This window comes from Natator depressus, chromosome 3, assembly GCF_965152275.1.
Source record: "Natator depressus isolate rNatDep1 chromosome 3, rNatDep2.hap1, whole genome shotgun sequence".
Taxonomy (NCBI): Eukaryota; Metazoa; Chordata; order Testudines; family Cheloniidae; genus Natator; species Natator depressus.
The window spans coordinates 90415554-90441741 of NC_134236.1; the positions used below are offsets into that span (position 1 = coordinate 90415554).

The 26188-nt window shown below is 42.7% G+C and overlaps 1 protein-coding gene across 3 annotated transcripts; it reads right to left on the reverse strand.

The window, feature by feature from the left end:
• Positions 1 to 8325: 8325 nt before the first annotated feature.
• On the reverse strand, positions 8326 to 25663 carry GPRC6A (G protein-coupled receptor class C group 6 member A). 3 transcript variants are annotated; one of them, XM_074946923.1, is made up of 6 exons: positions 25470 to 25663; positions 20205 to 20508; positions 17066 to 17377; positions 14076 to 14288; positions 12880 to 13003; positions 8326 to 10920 (listed from the first exon to the last, which is right to left on the reverse strand). In XM_074946923.1, the coding sequence occupies exons 1-6, from the start codon at positions 25661 to 25663 to the stop codon at positions 9797 to 9799; spliced, it is 2271 nt and encodes a 756-aa protein (XP_074803024.1). In that variant the 3' UTR covers positions 8326 to 9796. The 3 variants fall into 3 exon arrangements, with proteins under 3 accessions (XP_074803024.1, XP_074803022.1, XP_074803023.1); XM_074946921.1 differs by having other exon boundaries at positions 16550 to 17377; XM_074946922.1 differs by lacking the exon at positions 14076 to 14288 and having other exon boundaries at positions 16550 to 17377.
• Positions 25664 to 26188: the final 525 nt, after the last annotated feature.

A 26188-nucleotide genomic window follows, 5' to 3' on the forward strand; every position in this document is an offset into this window, starting at 1 on the left:
GCAGCTCTCTAGACTAGAGAATCTAGCCCCTGATACATCAAGGTGTTATAATTCTGGCTGCTTTATGATAGCAGCCTTAGGGAACTCTTGAACACTTCAGGGTGCAGTAAATAGCCTTTTTCTTCACTTCGCTGTTTATAGGGGAATGTAAGGCTTCACATGTCTTTCCTGTGGTATCTTCACCTAATAAAAAGACAGAGAATAGTTTCCACATAGAAAGCAGTATGTTTAGTACTTCCTGCACAGAAAACTATCTGCTCTATATCATGGATGGGAGGAGGAGTTTTTTGTTTTATTCCCTGGGCATGCACACACTACATTATTTGTGTCCAAACTCACGTACATCTTAAAAGCAGCCCAGTATGCCCAAGTGCCCTTTGCAAAAATGGGAGATGGGTTGAAAATGCAGCTGAGGAAGTGACATGGATTTTGCATTATTTAGTTCCTTGCAGAATTTCCTCATGTAGTTTTCCTCATGATTTGCTGCAGTAGTAAACTATTTCTCTCCATTTTATGGCACACTAACTTTTTCTTCAGATGTGCTGCAAATGGAACAGCATTGCAAGATCCAAGGACCTCCTGGTCAGCCATGATGGTGCATCGCTTCCACTAGGAATTTTGACAGCAAAAGTTTTTGTTTGTTTCTTTCTTTTTAAAAAAGCTGCCAGTGGAAGATGCCCAGGGATCTTTTGTACCAGGAATTTCTGTTGCTTGAATCAAATTAATCATATGTTCCACTGCTGTGCATATTTTTCATTCATTTGGCTCCATTTGGGAAGTCCTCTGGCAGCCAGAGCGCAGCAGGAAAGCTGCGCCTGAATGAAACCACCCCCCTGATTCCATCTGCCCCCTTGCTCTAGCAAACTTGCATGCTACATCTCTTTCCTCACATTTTTTACATTAGAATCCAGTGCTGGTAGCAGAAAGAGATGTGGAACAAACCATTTTCATTTTTCAATACAAAGCTGAATCAATATGTCCCATATGCTACTATCACATATATCACTATTTCTAGGATATCACCACTTCTCTCAATGCTCAAAAATGCAAATTCTAATGAAATACTTCTCAATTTATTCCAGATAAGTACTTTTTCCGCTTTTACGATGCTTGACAGAGCAAAGAGGTGTGCTATAATTGCAGGGAACTCAGGCAGTGGTAGTAGGGTTGCCAACTTTCTATTCGCACAAAACCAAACACCCTTGCCTCACCCCGTGCCCCGCCCCTCATCCAAGTCCCTGTCCTGTCCCTTCTCTGAAGCCCCGCCCCCACTCACTCCATTTCGTGCCACCCATCACTCGCTCTCTCCACCCTCACTTGCTCATTTTCTCTAGGCTTGCTCAGGGGGTTGGAGTGTCGGGGGGGGTGAGGGCTCCGGCTTGGGGTGCGGGCTCTGGTGTGGGGCCAAGATGAGGGATTTGGGGTACAGAAGGGGGCTCGGGGCTGAGGGGTTCAGAGTGAGGGAGGAGGCTCCAGGCTGGGATGGGGGTGTGTGTGGGGGTGTGTGTGAGGGCTCCAGCTGAGGGTGCAGACTTGGGGTGGGGCTGGGGATGAGGGGTTTGGGCTGCAGAGAGTACTCCGGGCTGGGACCAAGGGGTTCGGGGGGTGAGAGGGGGATCAGGACTATGGCAGGGGGTTGGGGCAGGGGAGGGGGGCAGGGGAGCAGGTTCCCGGCCCATGGGGTCTGTGGAGCCAGTGCTTGGGGTGGAAGGCAGCCTGCAGAGCCCCCTGGCTGCTCCACGCATAGGAGCTGGAGGCGGGACATGCTACTGCTTCCATGAGCCGCATGGAGCCACGGCAGGCTGGGAGCCTGCCTTATCCCTGCTGCACCGCCGACCGGCCAGATGCCTGGCAACCCTAAGTGGTAGCCCAAGTGGTAGCACCTCGCTTTCTTATATTCTTTGCCTGTGGGACGCACCAATTTGGTCTAGCTCAAGCTATTAGGCTCATTTGAGGGGTATCTGGGTGAAATTTAATGGCCTGTGATATACAGGAAGTCAGACTACATGGTCTAATGGGACCTTCAGTCCTTAAACTCTGTAAAATTATGGAATATCTGTTGTATTTTTAAAAGTTACAATTTACATTTGTAGTACTAATTAATATCCCTACATCAATTGAAACAAATATATGTGGATTTTAGAAGAAATGGGAAAGAAATCACTGCAAACAGCAGCACAACACCAATAATTATGCAACTTAATTTTGCATAAAAAATATTTCTAATACATCAGCAAAGAGGCAGGTCACTTTAACAGTCATTAGGCAGCACTAGAACTTCCTTGGCCAGCACACACACAAAAAATGAAATATTAATGCACCACTAGATGGCAGCAGCACAAAAATTACATAAAACACGAGTTCAGCAAGTAGGATCAATATTGGTGAAATGCATCTGGAATGCTATTATGGGTTAGTGCCTTTAAAACAAATATTGAAGTGCTACCAAACAGTTCACACTAATTTTCTCCGCTGGTGGAGGCTGAGGTAGGCAACTCTCTCTGAGTCTTACAAATCTAAATATAGGCATAATCTTAACTGTTTCTGAAATCAAATGTTTAAGAGCCACACACTGTGGCCCTGACAATTGCTGGAAAACATGGGCACTAAAGAAAAGTAAAGTAAAGAACTATCAGCAACCCCATAAAGTATAACCATAATTAAATAGACTCTACAGTGCAGATTGCAGTATGTCACCCCACTTCCCAGAGTATCTCCCTCCCTCAAAAGCTCCCTTCAAAATATGTACTTGGTAGCATGCCCGGAAGGTCAACAGGTTTGGGCTGTTTCAGACTAAGATGCGGGAGGTTGGCTCCCCCTGACTAAGAAAGCTCCAGATGGTTCAAGTAGGCCCAGGCTGGACAAAATTGAATTCCTCATGCTGAGACACTCATCTGTTGGAAGGATGTTGCAGTGGTTAGGGCACTAGCCTAGGAAATCCAAGTCTGTTCCCTGTTTTGCCACAGACTTCCTGGGTGATTTATGACAAGTCACTTAAGTCAAGATCCTCAAAGGTATTCAGAGCCTAAATGCCTTTGAGGATCTAGACCTTTGTGTCTGAGTTTCTTATCTGTCAAATGGGGATAATAGTACTTTCCTACCTCACAGAGGTATTGTCAGGATAAAAATATCAAAGATTATGAAGTTCTCATATCCTGCAGTAATGGGGGCCACAGAAACAACAAAAATCCACTCTGAATGGAGCTTTTCTATGAGTTTTCCAGGTTAATAACATTATTTGAACCTTGTATCTGAAAAGCTGACTGGAGTAGGTATTAGGATCTTCAGCAAAATGGACAGCTCCCAAGGTACAATTTTTCTTGTATTGTCCTGTTGACATAACAGCGCAGTGTTTTGAATGATCATGTCATAGTTCTTGAGTACTTGCCCTCCCCTATCCTACATGTCAACATGAACCGCTGTTTTTGCATCCATCTATAGTTAAGGGAAAGAGACATGAAATGCCTTAATATCTGAGTCAATTTTATTTCCCAATTAGAGTTTAGTCAGGTAGCATGTAACTTGTACAATATACATTATGTATATTTGAAGGGGTTTTTGTTTGTTTTTTATTTTCCCACCCCGAGATCTTGTGTGATTATATATGATTCCAAATGGCAGTTATTTCATGGTTTGTGCTTATTATAATAAGCTAAGAGAGTTTTTGTCATTTAATTACTTGCTTTAAATTAGCTGTTATTTCATTCCCCTAACAGAACAACGTCCCGCTAACTTCAAGCAATGAAAAGTCCATGCTGGAGCTTTCTGTGGTCATTATAATGTTTAAGGGGTGGGGGCAGGGGTGTATGTGTGTGTAACTCCTGCTGCTGTTACAAGTTCATGTTTTTAAAAGCATCCCAAAACATCAGCTCTCATTGTGACAATGAATGGCAGGGTCCTTCCACACTAAGAGAGTGGAGATTGTTTCAAAATAAACAGCACAATCTGTTCAGTACCACACAGCCAGACACACAAACAACAAAATCCATAGTTAAGGTTGTGCTGAGGACCTGGACTTGATTTAGGAATAAAATCCCTGTTTTTCACACTTTCATGGTGGAAATGCACCTCCAGAACTGACACACTAAGTCTTCCTAGGACAACTGAATGTTCTGTAGGTTTTTTGTTTGTTTGTTTGTTTGTTTGTTTGTTTGTTTCTGGGATCCAGGTGGTGCCTCCCTTCCCTCCCCAACCACATGGCCTTGGCAGAGAACTGTGAAGAGGTGCCAGCCACAGAATCTCTAGCTAGTAGCCACAGAAGGAGGGACCTTTTTCACCTTCAGACTTTCCAGTCAAAACTGTGGAGTGTTCTCTTTCTCTGCCCTATGCTGACTGGCTATTTGCTCCAACCTTCCCTCTCTTCTCCCTCCAGTCTCTTCGTCTCAGCTTCACTCCACACATGCCCTTCTTACTGTCTTCTCCCCTGCCCTATCCACCTCACCCCCTTCCCTTCACTTCTCTTTCAATTTAGCTGATCCCCCCTTAACTAATCCCACCCCCAATATTGACTCAGTGTTTCCTTGTACTCACCCATCCATCTGTACCCATCGGTTGTCTTTTGTCTTATACTTACATTGTAATCTCCTTGGGGCAGAGACTGTTCTGAGTTTGTTCAGCTCCTAGCACAACGGGGCTCTTAGTCCATGACTGGGGTTCCTAGGTGCTATGGGAATACACATTATTATTAATTATTATTATACATTGCCCTTGGCAGAGGAAACATTTAAAAATACTCCATTTTTGAAATTGGACCCTCAGTATCTCCCCCTTTTTCAGCTCCCCCTAGCTAAGGGACCACAGTCTCCATAAACTCTGCACGGCACACACACGTAGGGTCTGATGACTTTTCCCAGACAGACTGCTTCGGGACATTTCTACATATCACTTAACATAATTTGGCATATCCTCTACTAGTTCTGCTAAGAATAGCCAGCAGAATTGTCAAGCCTTATCAGCTACATTGTTGGACTTACATGTGGTGCCTTGCACAGGACTGGGGAGCCAGGGAGGCAGTCATGGGGCTGAGGAGCAGAAGGCCACGATGCGGGATTCAGTGCCTGGGTGGAACAGAGATGTGTGTGGTGGGAGAATGGTCCTGGAGGGAGGAGCAGTAGATGGGCTTGAGGCCTGGAGGTTCATCAAGGTACAACTCCTCTCCATTCCTCTTTGGCCACCCAGGCCCCACATCTCCCTTATGCTCTCCCCATAAAAATCTGCCACATCCCTATCCACCCCTTTGCCTCCCAGAATGGATGCTTGCCCCACCAGGCTAATCCTACAGCCCCGTGCTCCAAACATATTACCACTATGACCTGCCCCCCAAAACATATTGCTCCCAAACTCTCCCACAGCCCCCAGGGAAAGGAACACAAGCCAAAACAGGGAGAGAACACATTAAAGAATACTGAGATAAATTAGATGTGTTCAAATCAGCAGGGCCTGATCAGATTCATCCGAGGGTACTTACGGAACTAGGTGAAGCAGTCCTGGAACCATTAGAAATAATCTTGAGAACTCCTGGAGGACAGGTGAGGTCCCAGAAGACCGTAGAAGGGAAACATAGCACTTATCTTTAAAAAGGTGAACAAAGAGGACCTGGGGAATTATAGACCAGTCAGCCTAATTCTGATATGTGGAAAGACACTGGAACAAATTATTAAGCAAACAATTTGTAAGCACCTAGAGGATAATAGGGTTATAAAGAACAGCCAACATGGATTTGTCAAGATGAAATCATGCCAAAACAATCTAATTTCTTTCTTTGACAGTCCTAGTGGGTGGGAGGCAGCGGTAGATGTGATATAGTAAGGCTTTTGACGCAGTCCCACATGACCTTCTTATAAGCAAATTAGGGAAATGTGGTATAAATAGAATTACTATAAAGTGCAAAACTGGTTGAAAGATAGTGATCAAAGAGTAGTTAGCAATGGTTTGCTGTCTAACTGGGAGGGCATATTTAGTGGGATCACACAGGAGTCAGTCCTGGGACTGGTACTATTGAATATTTTCATTAATGACTTGGATAATGGAGTGGACAATATGCTTATAAAAATTGCAGATGACACCAAGCTGGGGGAAGAAGGGGGTTGCACTTTGGAAGACAGGATTAGAATTCAAAATGACCTTGACATATTGGAGAAAGTGGTCTGAATTCAACAAGATGAAATTTAATAAAGGTAAGTGCAAAGTACTTCACTTAGGAAGAAAAATTAAATGCACAGCTACAAAATAAGAGAGGTGGTGGAATCTCCTTCCTTAGAAAATTTTAAGCTCAGGCTTGACAAAGCCCTGGCTGGGTTGATTTAGTTGGGGATTGGTCCTGCTTTGAGCTAGATGGGGTTGGACTAGATGACCTCCTGAGGTCCCTTCAAACCCTGATATTCTGTGATTCTATGAAAATGGGGAATAACCGGCCAGGTGGTGCTGCTGAAAAGGATCTGGGGGTTATAGTGGATCACAAATTGAATATGAGTCAACAATTTGATGGAGTTGCAAAAAAAGCCTGAAATGTATTAACAGTAGTGCTATATGTAAGACCTGGGAGGTAATTGTCCCACTCTACTCAGCACTGGTGAGGCCTCAGAGATAGTACTGTGTCCAATTCTGTGTCCCACACTTTAGGGAAGATATGGATAAATTGGAGAGAGTCCAGAGGAAAGCAACAGAAATGAGAAAAAGCTTAGAAAACTTGACCTATAAGACCAGGGTATAAAAACTGGGCATGTTTAGTCTTGAGAAAAGAAGACTGTGGGGGGGGACCTGATAACAGTCTTCAAATAAGTTAAGGATTGTTCTAAAGAGGACTGTAATCAATTGTTCTCTATGTCCTCTGAAGGTCAAACAAGAAGTAATGGGCTTAATCTGCTGCAAGGGAGATTTAAGTTAGGTAATAGGAAAAACTTTCAAACTCTAAGGTAGTTAAACTCTGAAATAGATTTCCAAGAGAGGTTGAAGAATCCCCATCGTTGGAGGTTTTTAAGACTAGGTTGGAAAAACTCCCATCAGGGATGATCTAGTTTTACTTGGTCCTGCTTCAGAGCAGTGCACTCAATCAGTGGTTTTCAAACTTTTTTTTCTGGGGACCCAGTTGAAGAAAATTGTTGATGCCCACAACCCAACGGAGCTGGGGATGAGGGGTTTGGGGTGTGGGAGGGGCTCAGGGCTGGGGCAGAGGGTTGGGATGCAGGGGTGAGGGCTGTGAGGTCGGGCCGGGAATGAGTGGTGCAGGGTGTGGGAGGGAGCTCTGGGCTGGGACAGGGGGTTGGGGTGCGGGAGGGGGTCAGGGCTCTGGGCTGGGGATGAGGGGTTTGAGGTGCAGGAGAGACTCCTGGTTTTAGGAGGGCTCAGGGCTTGGACAGGGGTTTGGGGTGCAGAAGGGGTTCCCAGTTTGGAGGGGCTCAGGGCTGGGGCAGGGGATTAGGGAGCGGGCACGGACTCCCCTCCGGCAGCTCCCACTCAGCGGCACAGCCAGGGTGCACCGTGGACCACTCTGCGCCATGGAAGCAGCCAGCAGCAGGTCTGGCTCCTAGGCGGAGGCACGCAAGCAGCTCTGCCTGACTCTCACATGCAGGCACTGTCCCCCGCCCAGTTCCCATGGGCCGGTTGCCAGCCAATGGGAGTGCAGAGCCAGTGCCCGGGGTGGGGACAGCGTATGGAGCCCCTTGGCCTCCCTGCTTAAAAGCCGGACCGCTGCTGGCCGCTTCCGGGGTTCAGCGCGGTGTTGAGAAAGATAGGCACTAGCCTGCCTTAGCCAGGCAGTACCGTTGATGGGACTTTTAACATCCCGGTTGGCGGTGCTGACCAGAGCAAGGCGACCCAGCACCTGACGTGCCGCAACCCAGTACTGCGTCATGACCCACAGATTGAAAAACACTGGACTAGATAACCTCTCAAGATCCCTTCTAGCCCTACATTTCTCTGTTTTCTATGGTTCAGTGTGTTTTTCCCTCATGGCCTGTCCCCACCCCCACACCTGGCCCCTCCTCAACCACATTCAGGTTTTAGACAATATGATATTTTGCCTATCTTCATAAAATACATTGAGATGTATGGGTGGAAAGCATTGGGGCTTTCTATGTTTGTTTTGTGTTTGTACAGTACTTTGCATAATAGGGTCCTGGTCCATGACTAGGGCCCCATGGCACTATGGAAATACAAGTAATAATAATAATTAATAATAAATTGGAGCTAAATATTATTTTTATTCAAAGCTGAGCAAAAGTTCCATGGGAGAGATAAGGAAATAAAGCAAACAAATGCCATTTTAAATAATACATTTTATTACATTAATCATATCATTTTCTTATATGTTCAAGATATCCTAGTCTTAACATTTCTGAAAGCAACATACATATATGCCTACAGTGGTCTATCCAATTGCTTCCTTTGACTGGCCAGATGCTAAAAAATGACCAGCATAGTATGAGCTTTGTTTCTCTCTTTTTCATGAGTTTTGCTGTTGCAGAAGCAGCTAAACTCCAGCAATTTCAGATTTACAATACAAAATGTTTTACATTCAGAACAGAACTCTTAACACATTGCTGCTCATACATGACAATCATATATACATACATACTTTTAATCAGGCTCAAATTGTACGCACAATTGCTCATTCCTGTACATAAGTTGCACCCATATAATTCACACTCATAAATGAGTGTACATTTTCATGTCAAAATCACTGTATAGCATATGCTTATTGTTGAAAGGGATCTATAATAAGAAAAATAACATACCGCATTACCTATTTTAGCACAAAAATCAAAGGTTTGTTTTAATATACACTGTTAAAACACTACAAAAGTATAATATAAAAGTATTCATTTTCATGTTTAGTAGATTGCGAATAGAGATGTAAGTAAAATGACACTGGAATCAGTGGGCTTGATTTTGATCTTCCTTGTCTTCAAGTTACTTAGATTTATGCCAGTAAAAGTGAGAATCAGGCCCACTATCCAAAAGTTATATTTACAAAATCTGTGTAATTTTGGACTACCATTGTGTAGAAGTTAAAATATAAAGTGATATTTTCCAATTTTGCAGGTTAATGGTATAACTAACTAAGTATTCTTTACAATCTTATTTAATATCAGTCAAACTTTGTGCTATTGCTTGGTGTCAGAAAGAGTTCATTGTCATTTTTCTTTCAAGAGCTGACTTCTTTACTAGTATTATAAAAGCTAAAATTTTCATGACATTTTTCATTGATCCCAGCCATCAAATGATTTATCCAAATGAGATGGGGAATTCTTTAGTGTTGAAGTAAGTGCCATTATCATGTTTCAACACAGAGTGTTCCCTTATTTGGAAAAGGTCAACACCTCTGGACAAGCAATCTGGGACAGGTTCTCCTGACACGATCTTCCCTCCTCATGCATAGGAGTTACAGCCTTGTGTGGGAGGATTTGTGGGAGAGAAGGGGACTGACAATAACTGCAGATAGAGAACTGTGGGGAAGGCTTTCATTTTTGCTACAGGCCTGTCTCTTTGACTTTGGTTACTTATCACGCTGGTGTCTGAGCATTTTCCACTCTCCTCTTTCTGCCTGAGGATAGGATGTGATGGTTGGTGGTGTTTTGTTTTTGTGTTGGGTTATTGTTGTTGTTGTTTGGGGGTGGGGGGGGGAGAGCTTCTCCTGAACTGTCATACCAATGTGCAGCTGTTTATGCATCCTAGAAGACCACATCCCCTGTGGGCTGGACAGGGCCTTGGGGAGAGCCAAGGGGCAGGAGACCTTGAGAAGATCTGGCTTACTGAAGTTACTCTTTCCCTATCTAGCTACTCCAATGCTACACAGTCATATGCTAGACAATCTCTTCCTTGATATTGGCCCAGCAGTGTTTTTCGGAGGAACTTTCTCTCTTATGAGACTATGTTTGGAGACTTCAAAGTGGCAGTTGCCATTCACAGGGTTTTTTTCAGATTTACAACAAGAGTTTGTGATGGGATATTGGGGGTTTGTACAGTTAGACTCCGAAGAAATTTGGTTAACAGTAAGGCTGCCTACACTTTTGGAAGAATAATTGTAAATTATTTCAAGAAATGCAGATTTTGTGTTTGTTTCTTGCTTATAAAGAATGATGTAGCACTTAGGAAGGAAGTTGCAGCATAGAATTCCATAATTTGATATTAAAATAACAGTGATCTCAACTGCTGGCCGGTATTTACCAAACGTAGTTGTATAGACAGGGATGAATGTAATCCAAGCTATGAAGTAAATGAGCATGCCAAAGGTTATGAATTTAGCTTCATTGTAATTCTCAGGTAATTTCCTGCCTTTAAAGGCAAATATGAAGCAAATGAAGGCCAGAGCAGCTATGTAGCTTAATATGACCCCAAAAGCCACAATAGAACCTTCATTACATTCCAGTATAATAACTCTTCGAATAAAGAATTTTTGCTCAACAAAAGGGCTTCTAAATATTACCCAAAAAGTGCAAATGACAACTTGAATTCCAGTGCAGGTGACCACAATAGGAATAGGTTTGTAGAGACACTTCAGAAAATTCTGTAATTTGGGATCAAAGCTGAAGGCCAGTAAAATTTTCAGTGACTTCATTAAAATACACGAGATGCAGAGTGCAAAGCTGATGCCAAAGAAAGCTTGCCGGCTTTTGCATTTGAATTCCCTTGGCTCACCAATGAAAAAGCCGGTGCTAGCAAAAATGAAGAAGTGGCAGAGGAGAATAACATAACAAACAGTTAAACCACCTGATGCTTTTACGACAGGGGTATCCAGGTTTCTAGTAAATATTGTGCTAATTGCAAAAATCAACACAACTCCAAGGCCAGAGAGGATTATTAGCAAAATAGCAAACCAGTCATTCCAGCTGAGGTATTCGACTGTCTTTTTGTAGCATGTAGTACTGTTCACAGGTGCCCAGTGAGTTTTATTGTTGCACAGAAAGCAGTAATCCATATCTAAAAGGAGAGAAGTGGAGATTACTGAGCAAGACCAAAGTAGCCTGGTTATCAGAGATAGGTGGTTTGTTCTGAGCTCTAGAACAGGACAAATGTTTTATCTGGGGCCCAAAATAATACCCTTTAAATTAAACCTGTTACCTCCTGGATACTTGGAACTATCATTCCTTTAGAAATTCTATTTCTTCTGTGTAGGAAACTTCTGAATACCCTACTGTCATGGTGTGAGACTCACCCCTGCAGTGCCTCCTGCTGGTCTCTCAGGGAATTAGCTCTTCCAGCCTCCAGAGCACCCTCTGCAAGCATCGGTGTCTTGCTGCTGCTGGGCCCAAGTCTCTCCTGGACCCCGGTGCCCCTTTCAGGTCAGGATGCTGCCCCCTGGTAGTACTCCCACAGGTCTGGGTCTCCCCTCCCCAGGGAACCCAGAACCCCCTATCCCCACCTTGCCTCAGTATATGGCTACTGCCCGGTCACCATCTAGCCCCCTTTCACTGGGGCAGACTGCAGTTTATAAGCCACTCATCACAAGCAAGGGGGGGTTGGACCTGCTGCCTCTGCCTACCCGTGGGCTGCCCCCTGCAACTCTAGTATTCTTTGTGGTCTTACCCTAAGCCTGCAGCCTGGGGGGTTTCCAGGTCAGAGCTCCCCAGCTCCTCTAGCCTTCCCCCATCCCTGCTCTGCCTCAGGTACCTTGGTACACTCCCCAGCAGCCAGGCTCTTCTCCCTCTAAAGGCAGAGAGAGAGTGCCCTCCTCCTTCTGGCCCACTGCCCTCTTATAAGGGCCAGCTGAGCCCTGAATGCACTGGCTATAGCTGTGGCTGCTTGGCCAATCAGCTTTTCCCCAGCAGCAGCCCTCTCCCTGGCTGCTTTTAACCCCTTTGACCACCCCACTACACCTACAGTAACTTTCATGTTACAGACACCTTTTCAAAATACAACAGTGAGGACAGATGCTACTGTAGTTTGCCCTTTAAAAGTCTAACTTTATTGTAACTGGGCTACCTTTTGGCACAGCTCTGTTGAACATATCTGTAAAATTCTTTGCAGAGAAATTTTGCAAATGCTTTGGTTTCTATGAACAGCATAAAAAGAGGGTGGATTGTAGTTTACTGCTGGTTGCTATCAGAATGTTCAAAACATATGGTATTGAACACTTTCTTAAGCCCACTTCTTTCCTTTTCCTCTTCTACTCTTCACTCCCCATGTTTAAAAGCTTTATTAACACTAGGTACTGGTACTGACAGCAGGTACTGAAGTCCTCATCCTACGTGCATCTAGGAGATATTATTTTATACCCTAACCTGACAGTACTCCCATTACAGACAAAACATGTGTTTGGTAACCAAAACTAATACCCACAGTACTTATATTGACATGGATGTACTGCAGAACGACCAGGAGGACCCTGTTCTAGTTTTAAGGAGAAGTGATCCAGAGATGCAAACTTAGGCCCTGATCCTATCATTGGATCCACGTGATTAATCCCCTGTTCCCAAGTGGTGCCTTAATGAAGTCAAAAGACATCCACTTACATGGATCCAGTTGTAGAATCAGATCCTAAATTTGGGGCTATTTGGATTGGAGGTTTGATTCAGTCCAGAGAGGTCAGGGTTAGATAAAGGGTAAGTTTGGATCTGGGTCTGAATTTTCTTGAAGTTCAAGGGTGTTTGGATCCAGATTTTGGATTCAAGCCATTTCTACCTTAAATAGAACCATCTATGATAGCAGGACTGTCTCACAAACCCAGTGAATTGGGGCATCTAATCACCTTAGCTTTGGAAGAACTGATTTAAAAGAAATAATTTAAACTGAGTTGTGTGCCGAATACTCCTGCCCTGTGTATTTGTGGCACTGAATGTAGACAAATATATTTATCTCATTACAATTCTTTTCCAGGTTGCCAAAACATATATTGTACATGAATAAAACAAATGTTTTATTTGGATCCTAATTAATTACCCGTCTGATTAGTGTAATGGTCTTCTGGGCAGTTCACACACTCATAGCAGCATGTGTGTGGACTGGCTGAAACCTTCTTCATTTGCCCTGGTCTACATTTCCTGGAGCATGTTGATTTAACTTTCTGCAATGTTATGGAGAAAACAAACAAAACACAAATGAGGCACATCTAGAACACATCTAGAACATTCTACAGTTTGATCAAACTCTTTGCTATTAAACAACATTTTAATGCAACCTACGAATGACTCTGTAAAAATTGCATTGTAGGGCTCCATGTTTATTATCTCCATACTTTCTATATGTATTCATTTTAGAAGTAAAAAGATGGGGGAGTTTCTAACTGATAATCTTGCAAATCCCATAAGTCATTTTTTTAATGGGACTTGGGCTTCTAAGTCATTTTGATGCTTTTGAAAATTTGACCCGGATTCTGACCTTTGGGTACTTTCTTTATCATCATCATCAGTAATAAAGGTTTATATCAGATTAGGTGTTCAGTCTCAGCTGGGCAATCAAATTTTGCCCTCCGTGTCATCTGGCAACTCCACTGAAGATAATAATGTTGTCCAGATGTAACTGATTGGGATTGTTTCCCGCACAATCCCCAAAAACAGCAATGGGGTTGGACAACAGTTCTATCGATAAGGCACCAGATGGAACACAATTTTAGCACGCTCTCTTTTAGCTGTGTTGACTCTGGGGCTAGTAGAAGCAAAGAGCAACAAAGGATTATTTTGTCACTAGAGTGATCATAAACAAAAGGAATAGATGTGTTGCATAAGACGTTGACATTTCTACATAATTACTTTTTAAATTAGAACCACACTATCAATAGAAGTTTTAGGACAGATGTAACTTGTAACGTGTGAAATATGAAAGCATCTATAGGAGGAGCTGGATCTCAGCAATGTTTCAACTGAAATAATTGAGACCATTCGCAGATCAAGGTATTAGTCAGAGTAAACAAGGGTGGCAGAATCTGTCCCTAAAGTAATGGAGCATTTGAACTCTGACATCCGGGAGGAGTCTTCACTAATAATACTAAGTACATGAGAGGTGAATATTAAATACATACCCCAAGTGCTAGATCCTGCAGGAGAAGGGCAAGGGCATGGAACAAACTTCCCAAACCATATTTTGTTCACTAACAGTTTCACATTTTACAATACAAACACAGTGTGTCCTCCAGATACCTTAAAATTCAGAAACTCCATTTCTTTCTCCTCATCCTTGAAGATGAAGTCATCTTTCTGCAGGTCATATTCTGCTATCTCAGTGATCACCATATGGCCACTGATTTCCTTCCAGAGGAGCACATCATATCCCATGTTAAGATCTCCTTTGGCATCAAAATGAACTTCTTTTTCATTGTCAGTGAATGTTACTTTTTTAAGTTCTTCAAGCAGCTGAAGCAGTAAAAATAAGAAAACACAACAATATCATTTCAGTTTGGTAAAATTGATATAGTTTATCATTTATATGGTTGCATAAAGATAAGAAATACTGCTTTTCGGAACATAAAAATCTTAAAATCAGGAGCAGCCATTATGATAATCTCATATGACATTAATAACACAGGCCATAGAATTACATTAGGCAGGAGGCCAAACAAGACAATCGTACAGGTCCCTTTTGGCCTATATACATAAAAAGCAGTTTTCTTATCATTACTTTATATAATCACACAAATGCTCATGTTATTGCGTGTCCAGCTTGTGACAATTTGGTACAATGCGGAAAGGAGAAGATCCTGCTGACAAGCAATGGAGAAGGCCTTCAAGAATGATCCTCTTGTATAGAACTTATCCTGGCTCATGCCAGCCATTATTGTTCAGCTGTATCTGAGGTAGAGATGGACAGAGTTTAGACTCAGATATGGATCCAGATCCAAACTCTCCCAAAGCTCTGGGATTGTTCAGATCCATATCCAATTCTAACATGTCTCAACTGCGACTCTGATTAAGACGAGTCATCTAATGCCATGGTTACAGTATGGGGCCGAGAGGGAATTTTGAAGTTAACAACTTTTCAAGTCATTACATTTTCTTACACAAACATCGTCTACTTGAATAAAATCAAAGAACCATTCTTTCAAATGCAAATGTGTTAGGCCAGTTTTTGCTCTCAGTTACACTAATGTAACTGTAACTTCATTGATGCTACACTGGTGTAAGTGCAAAGTTTATCTTTAATGGAGTTATGCCTAATTTTCACTGGTGTGTGTGAGAGGAGCATCAGGCCCTAAGTTACTAAGAAGCTGAGGGCAAAGTTTCAAAAGCAGCCTTTAACTTTGGGTGCCTCGGGTTTTTTGACGTCCAACTTGAGTGCCTAGAAATCCAGATGAAATCAGAACTCAATTTCTCTGAAAATCAGGCCTTTGATGTCTTATGCAGGGTACCCAGAAACAGAGAAATCCCAAATTAGAGACCACTTTTGAATAATTATCTCTTTCTGATTTGTCTAGGATCATATGTCAATTGGAACCAGTTAGTTGCAAAGGCTGAATCTCCACTGACCTTGTGGTTTCTCAGTACAGGGAGATGTGCTAAAGATTCCGTTTCAACCTAAACTTTGAATATGCCTGCTTGTGGGGCTTAAGCATGAATCCTGAAGGATACATTTTCAAAGCAGTGCATATTTAGTCAACTCTCGCAACTCCCTCTATGTCTTGGACTCTAAACAGGTTTATTCAGATGCCCTATAGGTTTTGGACTATAAATTCAGCTGTGATATGAATGCAATTCCACTGCAGTTAATAAAGTTGTAGCCACTTATACCAGGTCCATTGTGTTTACAAGTTTATGTAAAAAGTTGATGTTTTCTTCAATCTCTATCTTGGTTTGACCTGCCCTGACCTGGGATAACAGGTCACAACAGGTCAGGGTGCTTCAGAGTTTGTTTGCCTTTTAAATGAGCTTTGTTTAACTATCTCAGTAAAAGTGTGTAGAAGTGAATAGGCCTGACCAGGCACTTCAGGTAAAAGGTCAGGTCAGGTTTATTTGTCTGATTTCTCCTGCTCTTTCCCTACTCTACCCACACCCCAAAACAGATGGGTATTAGGCAGAATACTTCACCCATCCCAAATACACCAGGGCCTGCTTTCCCTGCCATTCACTCCAGTGTAAAATCAGGATTAACACATACACACACACAAAAGAATGGTTTGCTTCAGTTTGACTTTCAGGTGACGGTTCATGTCAGATGAAAGACAACTGAACCCAGGGAAGATGGAAGTAATGTTGGGAGGAAGTGGGAAATGCTTTGAAGAACTTCCTTCTTCTCTAATAATCCTGTCTATCAAGAGCATCCACTGCATATTGTTAAATTGGTATGCAGCCTCTGGGCCTTTAGTACCTGGGAGATGTTCAGATACTAAAGCAGTGGCTGTTTACCTTCTTAAAAATTTGATTGATTAGATCGTTCTGGTTGTATCTAAGATGTCTGACCAATCTCTAGTATACAAACTTTGGTTTAAATTGGCACAGCAGTGGTGAAGGAAGGACTAAACATGTACCTCAATTCAGGGAACAGATTTCTGGTGGGAGAGAGTAGGTTACACAGTAAGAAGAGGACAGAAGTGCACAGCTAGTGAATATGGGCAACAAAGAAGAACTAGGGAATGAATGGTGTTCATAGAGGAGGAAATGCAGAAGTATCATAAACATACTTCCCAGGGGGCAAAAGCAACCGGATTCTTGCAGTCTCTGTCTTTGCACTGCTCCCGTACAGCATATGCAATAGCATGGACTGCGAGCATAGTACTCTGGATAAATCCTGGCTCAATGTTGGCCATCAGAAAATCATCTCTCCAGATCTGACTGCGTATCCCAGCCTGGTAGATCAGATTCTCCTGAGAATAATTTGAAATGCACTTGTTCAAATCCTGGTCCTCCACATGTGCGCAGGTTGACAAAAGCACGCTATATTCTTTTAAGAACATGTTGTTTTCAGTGGGTTGCAAATGCAGGGTTTTCAAGAAATCATGAAAAGTAGACATGTTTTCACTTTTATATGCAAATCCCACAACTGTTCCAAGGTGCTTGATGTTGGGAATGCTAGTAATCTTGACGGCAGCTGACCAGTTATCACTTGCAATCCAGATTTTATGTATGTTCCTCTCAATTGCTTTTTTAAATAGTTTCGTCACATGGAATTGTCTGAGAAAGACAACGATTACATTTACCCTGGTTTCCTTGACAATCTTCTCGAGTGCTTGATTAACTTTGGCATTAATGGTGCCATCAGAGAGATAGGCTGGCAACATTTCTTTAAAAGCGATACAGACCTTGTTCGCCATGGCCTGTATCCCAAAGCTCTCCAGAGCAGAACGCCCATAGTCATCATCGGTGGCTATTAATCCAATCCAGTTCCATCCAGACCTGTGGATCAAGCGGACCATTCCTCGCGTCTGATAAAAATCACTAGGCACAGTGCGTAAGAAGGAAGGAAAGCGGATTTTGTCACTGAGGATTTCAGCGCTTGATGCGTGACTAACCTAGGAAGGGACAGAACATTTCGGTTACAGAAACTGTGAATTCTGCGTCGATGCCAAGGGATCCAAAGCTATAAAAATTGCTCTTTGAACATGTTCTTTGTACTAAAGGTTTAATCCTCAGGTGTGCCAAGTTTGCAGCTGAGGGTGGGAGAGGCAAAGGTGGCTCTGAGCCATCTTTGTGCCTCCCCCAATCCTGGGGCTTGCTGGGGGCTTCAGAGACATTTCCAGCAACCCAGGATCACCCAGTTCATCACACTCCACCTCCACCCTGTCATAACCTGGACCTCCCTCCTCCCTACCCCTTTGCTGTCCCCAACATTCCCAGTCTGCTAGACAATTGGAGTGGGTGATACAAAGCCAGCTGAGGATTCCTCCATGTCAGGGGAAAGATGAGCTGACTATTTAGGGCTGGTGTGAGGACTCTGGGCCAGATTCATAAAGCTATTTAAAGAACTAAAGACGCAGACAAGTGCCTAGTGGGATTTTCAACAGTGCCTAGGCACCTATCTGCATCTTTAGGCATCTAAATACCTTTGGAGTTCTGATCCTTTGTTCTATTCTGGTAGCACAAAGGGATCTTAATGATGGCTGAGGATCTGGTTTTAAAAGAAGAAATGACAACTACGTTAGTACTGTCATTTTATTTTACAGATAAACTTTGTTCAGATGACATCAACCTCCTATTAAAAGACACTAATCAAAATTTTTGGAAGTATTCAGATAGTTACTGTTCAGACTCTTGGTATCCTTAGTCTTTGTAGGGCAACACTATCATCAAGCCTGGCAGAACAATTTGCACAGATACATATTCATTTATCAGAACTTTAATTAATTAAAAAAATATATACAATCTCAATATCTACTGGAGGAACATCCCTGAGAAAACAGTAGCAAATAGTTGGAAAGTGTAGTCCCAGAAAGAGTGAGACAAATTCTTTTATAAAACTGGTTGATGCACTGATGCCATGGAATATAACTCGGATATCTATGAGTGGAAAAGTTTAACTTAAACCAAATTAGCTTTTAATCCGTTTGTCTTTTGGGATTTTCCTTTGCACATATTCCTTTGCACATAATATTGGCATCTTAACTGTCACAATACATCCAAACTTGACAACAAGGGAAGGATGACCAGGCTGGTTGATACCAACTATTACAATTGTGAGCTGATTATAGAAATTAGTGATGGGAAAAGCCTCTATTAGGTCATCTTTCCCATTCCCCTGTGCCAATGTATGATTTGTTCCTATAACCTGCCTATTGATTAAGATCAAGTTTAGGATCAATTTAATATCTGTTACGTGCCCAAAAGGGGAATTGGAGAACATGATCCCTTCCTATCATTGCAGAAGGAGGGATTTAGTGATCTTATATATCTTATTCCTAGCTCTCTAATTACTATGTCCTATCCTATAGGCAAAGTGATGTGTTCCGTACTGTTAGCAGTGCATTCAGACTAGATCCTGGCCCCAACTCCACCCCTTTTGCACCACTGGAGCATCCCAAAGGCAGGTACTGAAGCATGCGCCTAAATTTAAACATGTGAGCAGTCTCAGTGATTCCATTCCAGTCTCATGGATTCCATGTCAGCGACGGAGAAGGATATTTGGCTGCAGGGAGGATGTGGCTGGAGCACACGTGCTCCACCAATCCTTGGATGCTCTACGGAGCGGGAGAGGAGAATTTCCAGATTTATCCCCAAACTAGGTCTTCGTCTTTTTCCAGCACAGGACAAGACACTAACATAGTCACCCAAGACCAAGTAAGACACCCATTGATTCAGTGAGCTTAGGATCAGGCCCTCAGTTTCCCCAACCCCTCTAGTTAGACAGATTGGGCCAAATCATCATGTGCCACTGCTCTCTGGTTTAGAAGGCAAATGAACAACTCCCTTCAGATCACTGGCTTTATGCCCTTCCATTGAACAACTGAAAGAGAGTGACTGCAGTGTCAGCACCGGCAGGTTGCCACCCAAGTTCCCTCTAAGCTGCGCAGCCATGCCGCCACGCAGCAGCCTACTAAATGCCACGCAGGCGCTCAGGGCTGCAGCGGGGAGAGGCGCCACCCCTGCCGGCCGCAGCCCAGCCCCGCCCCGGACCTGCGCTGGGGGAGAGGCTCCCATCCTGCGGCCCCAACCTGAAGCTGCCGCGGTGGGGAGAGACGCTCTCCCCCAGCCCCCGGACCTGCTGCGGCTGGGGGGAGAGGCGCCCCTCCCCCAACCTCAGCTCAGCGGCGCCCCAGACCTGCCATAGCTGCGGGAGAGGTGCCCCAACCCAGCCCAGCCTGGACCTGCTACAGACGGGGAAGAGGTGCCCCTCCCCCGGCCCCAGCCCAGCCCCGCACCTGCCATGGTGGGGAAAGGGGCCTCTCCCCCTCAGCCCAGGTGCCATGGTGGGGAGAGAGAGCGGGGGGAGTCCTCTCTCCCCGCCATAGCCCTGGGGCAGCCTGCACCCCAAACCTCTCATCCCTGTCCCCACCCCATAGTCCACACCCCCAGCCTGAGCCCTCATGCCCCAGCCCTGATCCCTCTCCCACATTGCAAACCCCTCGGTCCCACCCCCACTACGTGAACTTTGTTACGTGCACCAATATGGAGGTGATAGTGCACATCACAAAATTCATTTTGAACATGCATGGGAAAAATTAGAGGGAACGCTGAAGCACTTTCCCTCTTTGATTCCTGAAGACAACAGACAGTCTTTGGGCCAAATCCCACTCTGGCATAAGCATGTGCAACTGTCATTCATTTCAATTGGTGCAGCACCTACTTATACCAGTGCTACATTTGGTCCTCTATTCAAAATAAAAAATACTGCCCCAAACTTACCAGTGGGATTAGTTGCAAATTCAATATCCTTGAAACTGCCATTGCTATTTCAGAGTAGCTGGATCCTATGACAGCCTTAATTCTTGGTATGTAGTCTGAATAGTTACACTTGTATTCTACTGTGTCCTTGGAAGCATTGAATTTAGCCAGGAACCTCAAAGCTGCTCCCATGGCTTTTGTAACTTCTGCACAAGTGTCATAGATTTCATAGCCCAATATAATTCCAGATAACAGCGTTGAATTGTTGATCATTTCAATGGCATGTATCATCGCAAGAGTCTGAAGAAACACTTGAATTTCGAAACTGTCATGAAACAGAATTGTTACTTTAAGTAAAGATTTGCAAAATCAAGGCTGGAACAAAGGCAGTTCCCAACCCTCTTCTTTAGCCCCTGACATTTACTAAAATGAAATGTCAAAATTGTTATTACGTGTGATTTGTTTGGTTTGGGGGGAAAATATTAAATTTATATTGTTTTGTCTCACATTCAAATGTGAGATTTAGGAAGCCAACACAAAACCTTTAATACAATGTAAATAAGAATTAGCATGTCATTGAGAAGCAGAATATACCTTGCTACTCAATTGTCAAACTATATACATTAATGAGCCAGATCCCCAGCTGGTGTAAATCAGCAGAGCTCTGTTGAATTCAGAGCTCTCTGCTAACGTACATCACCTGAGGATTTGGGCATAATTTTCTATTTGAAGCATTATCCTTAAACATACGCCTGAAGAGAAAGTATTTTTTCATACAATGCACAATTAACCAGTGGAACTCATTGCTGTGGGATGTTGTGATGGCCAAAAATATAACTGTTTAAAAAAGAGCTAGATAAGTTCATGGAGAATAGGTTCATCAATGGCTATTAGCCAAGATGGTCAGAGATGTTTGGGTAACCCTAAACCTCTGACAGCTAGAAGCCGGGAGGGGAAGATGGATGGATCTCTCCAAAATTGCCTTGTTCTGTGCATGTCCCCTGAATCTCTGGTACTGGCCACTGTCTGAGACAGGATACTGGGCTAGGTGGACCATTGGTTTAACCTAGTGTGGCAGCTGTTATGTTCTTATGGTCTTAAACAGAAAAGAGAAAAGACTATAGGGAAATAAACATTTCTGAGACTATAATCTGAAACCCATATAGCATTTGGGTGGATGATCTTAAGGCCTGATCCAAAGCCCACTGAAGTCAGTGGAAACATTCCCATTGGATCAGACCCTTAATCATAAGTAGCGATGTACAAAATATTCACAATAACACTACCTCATCTCCACACTTGGCCAAGGCTTTGAGTGAAGCTGGAATCAATTTCAAGTGGACCTGGGACAATTTATGATTTTACATCAAAATTGATCAAAATTTGCAATGTTGTATAATTGTGAAGCAAAACCAGGTGACACCTGAATATTTCAACTGCTTTGCACTTTTAGATTTTGTGTTCTTTTGAACCTAGAACTCAAAGTGAAAATTGAGGGTTTGTACCAGGATTTAAAAAAAAAAAGCATGAAGGAAAACTACTGGGTCTGACAAAGTTGTAGTCATAAACAGCCACTAGGAGTATTATAAATAGAACATTAACAAACAGCAAAATAAATGCATAAATTAAGTAGGTGTTTGAAGTGTGTAAAATTATAATCCATTTTCATGTAAAAAATATGTATTTGAAACCCAAATAATGTGTGTTTGAAACATAAAGTACTGGTTTTTCTTTATCATTTATATATTCAAAACCAGATCCTTGAAATAGTATTTTATTGAATTCGTAAAAGACCCAGGGTGGGATTTTGAAGAGTACCTAATGAATTAGGAGCAATAGCTTTCAATGGGACAAGTGCTCCTAACTCATTCAGGTGCTTTTCAAAATTCTGCCCCAAATCTATAGCCAGATACTGAAGCTCTTCACTAATCAAAGTTCTCAGTGGGTACTTTTGCTGAATAAGGACTGAGCAAGGATATTAAGATTCAGGCTGCAAAAGTGAAAATCATAGAATCATAGAACTGGAAGGGACCTCAACAGGTCATTTAGCCTGGTCCCCTGCACTGAAGCAGGACTAAGTATTACCTAGACTAGGGATCGGCAACCTTTGGCACTTGGTTCACCAGGGTAAGCCCCCTGGCAGGCCGGGCCGGTTTGTTTACCTGCCGCTTCCATAGGTTTGGCCAATCGCAGCTCCCACTGGCCACTTCACCACTCCAGGCCAACGGGGGCTGCAGGAAGCAGCACGGGCCGAGGGATGTGCTGGCTGCCACTTCCCGCAGCCCCCATTGGCCTGGAGCGGCGAACCGCAGCCAGTGCGAGCTGCGATCAGCTGAACCTGCAGATGCGGCAGGTAAACAAACCAACTCGGCCCACCAGGGGGCCTACCCTGGTGGGCTGCATGCCAAAAGTTGTTGATTCCTGACCTAGCCCATCCTTGACATGTATTTGTCTACCGATTCTTAAAATCCTTCAGTGGTGATTCCACAACCTCCCAAGGTAATTTGTTCCAGTGCTTGATTATCCTTGCAGTTAGGAATTTTTTCCTAATATCTATCCTAAATCTCCCTGGCTGCAATTTAAGCCCATTACTTCTTGTCCTGTCCTCAGTGGATAAGGAGAACAATTTATCACCCTCCGCTTTATAACAAACTTTTATGTACTTGAAACGTCTTATCATGTCTCCCCCGCAGTCTTCTCTTCTCCAGCCTAAACAAACCCTTCCCCCCCCTTCCCCAATCTTTCCTCATAAGTAATGTTTTCTAACACTTTAATCATTTTTGTTGCTCTCCTCTGGACTCTTCTCCAACTTGTCCACATCTTTCCCAAAGTGTGGTGCCCAGAAATGGACACAATACAGCAGCTGAGGTCTTATCAGTGCTGAGTAGAGTGGAAGAATTACTTCTTGTGTCTTACTACACTCCTGCTAATACATCCCAGAATGATGTTTACTTTTATTGCAACACTATTACATTGTTGCAACATATTCAGTTTGTGACCCACAATAACCCCAGATCCTTTTCTGCAGTACTACTTCCTAGGCAATCATTTCCCATTTTGTATTTGTGTAATTGATTATTCCTTCTGATATGTAGTACTTTGCATTTGTCTTTATTGAATTTCATCCTATTTATTTCAGACCATTTCTCTAGTTTGTCAAGATCATTTTGAATTCTAATCCTATCCTCCAAAGCACTTGCAACCCCTCCCAGCTTGGTATCATCTGCAAACTTTATATGTGTACTCTCTGTGCCATTATCCAAATGAAGATATTGAATAGAACTGGATCCAGGACACTCCCTGCACACACCCCTTGATATGCCCTTCCAGCTTGACTGTGAACCATTGATAACTACTCTCTGAGTATGGTTTTCCAACCAGTTGTGCACCCATCTTATAGTAGGTTTGTCTAGGCTGTATTTCCCTAGGTTGCTTATAAACAGGTTAGGTGAGACAGTATCAAAAGCCTTACCAAAGCTGAGAAATATCATATTATCTACTGCTTTCCCCCACTCCTGTCCACAAGATTTGTTACCCTGTCAAAGAAGATTATTAGGTTGGTTTGACATGATTTGTTCTTGATCAATCCATGTTCACTGTTACTTATTACCTTATCTTCTAGATGCTTACAAATTGATTGTTTGACTATTGATTATTTGTTCCATTATCTTTCTGCATACCGAAGTTAAGATGACTGATTTATAATTCCCTGTGTTGTCCTTATTCCCCTTTTTATAGATAGATAATTTTCCAGTCCTCTGGGATCTTTCCCAGCCTCTGCGAGCTCTCAGATAATTGCTAATGGCTCACAGATCTCTTCAGCCAGTTCCTTAATCAGTCTAGAATGTATTTTGTCAGGCTCTGCCGAGTTGAAGACATCTAACTTGTCTACTTGTTCTTTCCCTATTTGGGCCTCAGATCCTGTCCCATTTACACTGATATTCACTTTGTTAGTCGTCCAATCACTGATAACCTGTTTGGTGAAAACTGAAACAAAAAAAGGCATTTAACATTTTGGCCATTGCTGTGTTTTCTGTTATTGTCTTTCCCTTGTCATTGAGTAATGGTCTACCTTGTCCTTGGTCTTCTGCTTGCTTCTAATTTATTCGTAAAATGTTTTTTTATTACCCTTTATGTCTCTAGCTAGTTTAATCTCATTTTGTGCCTTGGCCTCTCTAATTTGGTCCCTACATGTTTGTGTTGTTTTTTTTTTAATATTCATCCTTTGTAATTTGACTTAGTTTCCACTTTTTGTGTGACTCTTTTTTGAGTTTCAGGTCATTGAAGATCTCCTGGATAAGTTGGATAAGCCAGCGCGGTCTCTTCCTATCTTGCCTACTCATTGGGATAATTTGCTCTTCTGCCTTTAATAATGTCTCTTTTAAAAACTGCCATCTCTTCTAAAGCTTTTTTCCCCATTAGACTTGATTCCCATAGTATCTTACCTATCAATTCTTTGAGTTTGCTAAAATTGTCCTTCTTAAAGTCCATTTTCTTTATTCTGTTTTTCCCCTCCATCATTCTTTACAATCATGAACACTATCCTTTCGTGATCACTTTCACCCAAGCTGCCTTCCACCTTCAAATTCTCAACCAGTTCCTCCCTATTTGTTAGAATCAAATCTAGAACAGCCTCTCCCCTAGTCAATTTCTCCACCTTCATTAAAAAGAATATACCATCATTTAGAACATATACAATCTAGAGTGCTGGCCAGTACAACATGTTCAAATGATATATTATTATATGGCCAATACTTAAGATGTAAGGTACTACTATAGGTTGTCAGCAAGGTACTACGATGGATTGTAAGCTCTTTGGAGCAAGGACTGTCTATTTGTTCTGTGTTTGTACAGGACCCCAAAACCGTGGGGTCCTGGTCCAGGACTAGAGTTCTTAGGCACTACTGATAATAAATAATAATACATTAGAGTACTGTTTAGGCAAATAAAAACAAATCAGAGCTAAAATGATAATTGAAATGAAAAAGATTGCTCATCCCCAACCTCCAATGCCATTTGCTTCCAGGGGTAAAAAGATCCAGGTGATCAGAGGAAGAGTCAGCCCCAAGTTCAGCTGGTCACAGTATCTTCTGGGGAGCATATTATTACACTACACTGTGCTATGCACTCCCTCCCCCCTTACTGGGAGGATTCAGAATACTAACCTGTTTTTAAGAAATAATTATTCAGAAATGCAATTTATCAAGGATTTTTGGTGTCTGCTCATGAGTAGTTTCAGTTATATCATCTTGGTATTTCATTTGTATTATTTGCAGTGTTACTCACCCAGCACAATTCTGAATCACTGGTCTCATGGGGTGTTCTTCTGGATGTAGCATTTTGCCATGAACTGCAAACAAACCTCCAATGACAATGTCCCCAGGAGAACTGGCACCCACAAAATTGTCAGCATTCTGGCAAGAGTGGGTGACATCAAAGCTGATCACAAAGCAGGGGATCAACAAAGCAACTAATGCCATGTTTCTGTTTCACTTGCTTACTAGCTGCCTTGAGTCAATTAAGCTAGCTACAGTGCCAACAACACTGTTCCTATTTCACCTGTAAACAGCAGCAAAAGAAAAGGGCTGCACTGAAAGCTCGTCACACCTCACCAGATGCCTGTGTTTAGTTCAAATGGCTCATGGTATTTCCCTGATGCCTCTAATGCAATACTCTTAAAAACAGCTGAGCAAGAGCCCTGAAATAGATTTAATAAAATAGATGGGATGTTGGGCACAAAAATTCTGTGTACTTACAGTAATATATTATTGGGCTGTATATGAAACATATGTCAAATATTTTGATGTAAATTTGGAATACTCTGTCAAAAGCATATCCTGAATATCTTCTAACCCAAGGCATATGAATCTCAAACCGTGTAAAATACTAGTAGAAATACCATGTCCAAAATTTTGCCACAAAAAGCTTTAAAGGCCTGATTCAAAGCCCATTGAAGATATTGGAAAGAGTCCCATTGACTTCAGTGGGCTTTGGAGCAGTCCCTG

What these genes read in the sequence shown, in the direction of transcription:
- GPRC6A (XM_074946921.1), bottom strand. Translation starts at nt 25,663, where the DNA reads ATGGCATTAGTTGCTTTGTTGATCCCCTGCTTTGTGATCAGCTTTGAT. An exon ending in ATTTGCAACTAATCCCACTG is followed by an intron (nt 17,378 to 20,204) that starts GTAAGTTTGGGG and finishes GTCCCTTCCTAG; the next exon opens with GTTAGTCACGCATCAAGCGC. An exon ending in TTGCTTTTGCCCCCTGGGAA is followed by an intron (nt 14,289 to 16,549) that starts GTATGTTTATGA and finishes TTACTGCTTCAG; the next exon opens with CTGCTTGAAGAACTTAAAAA.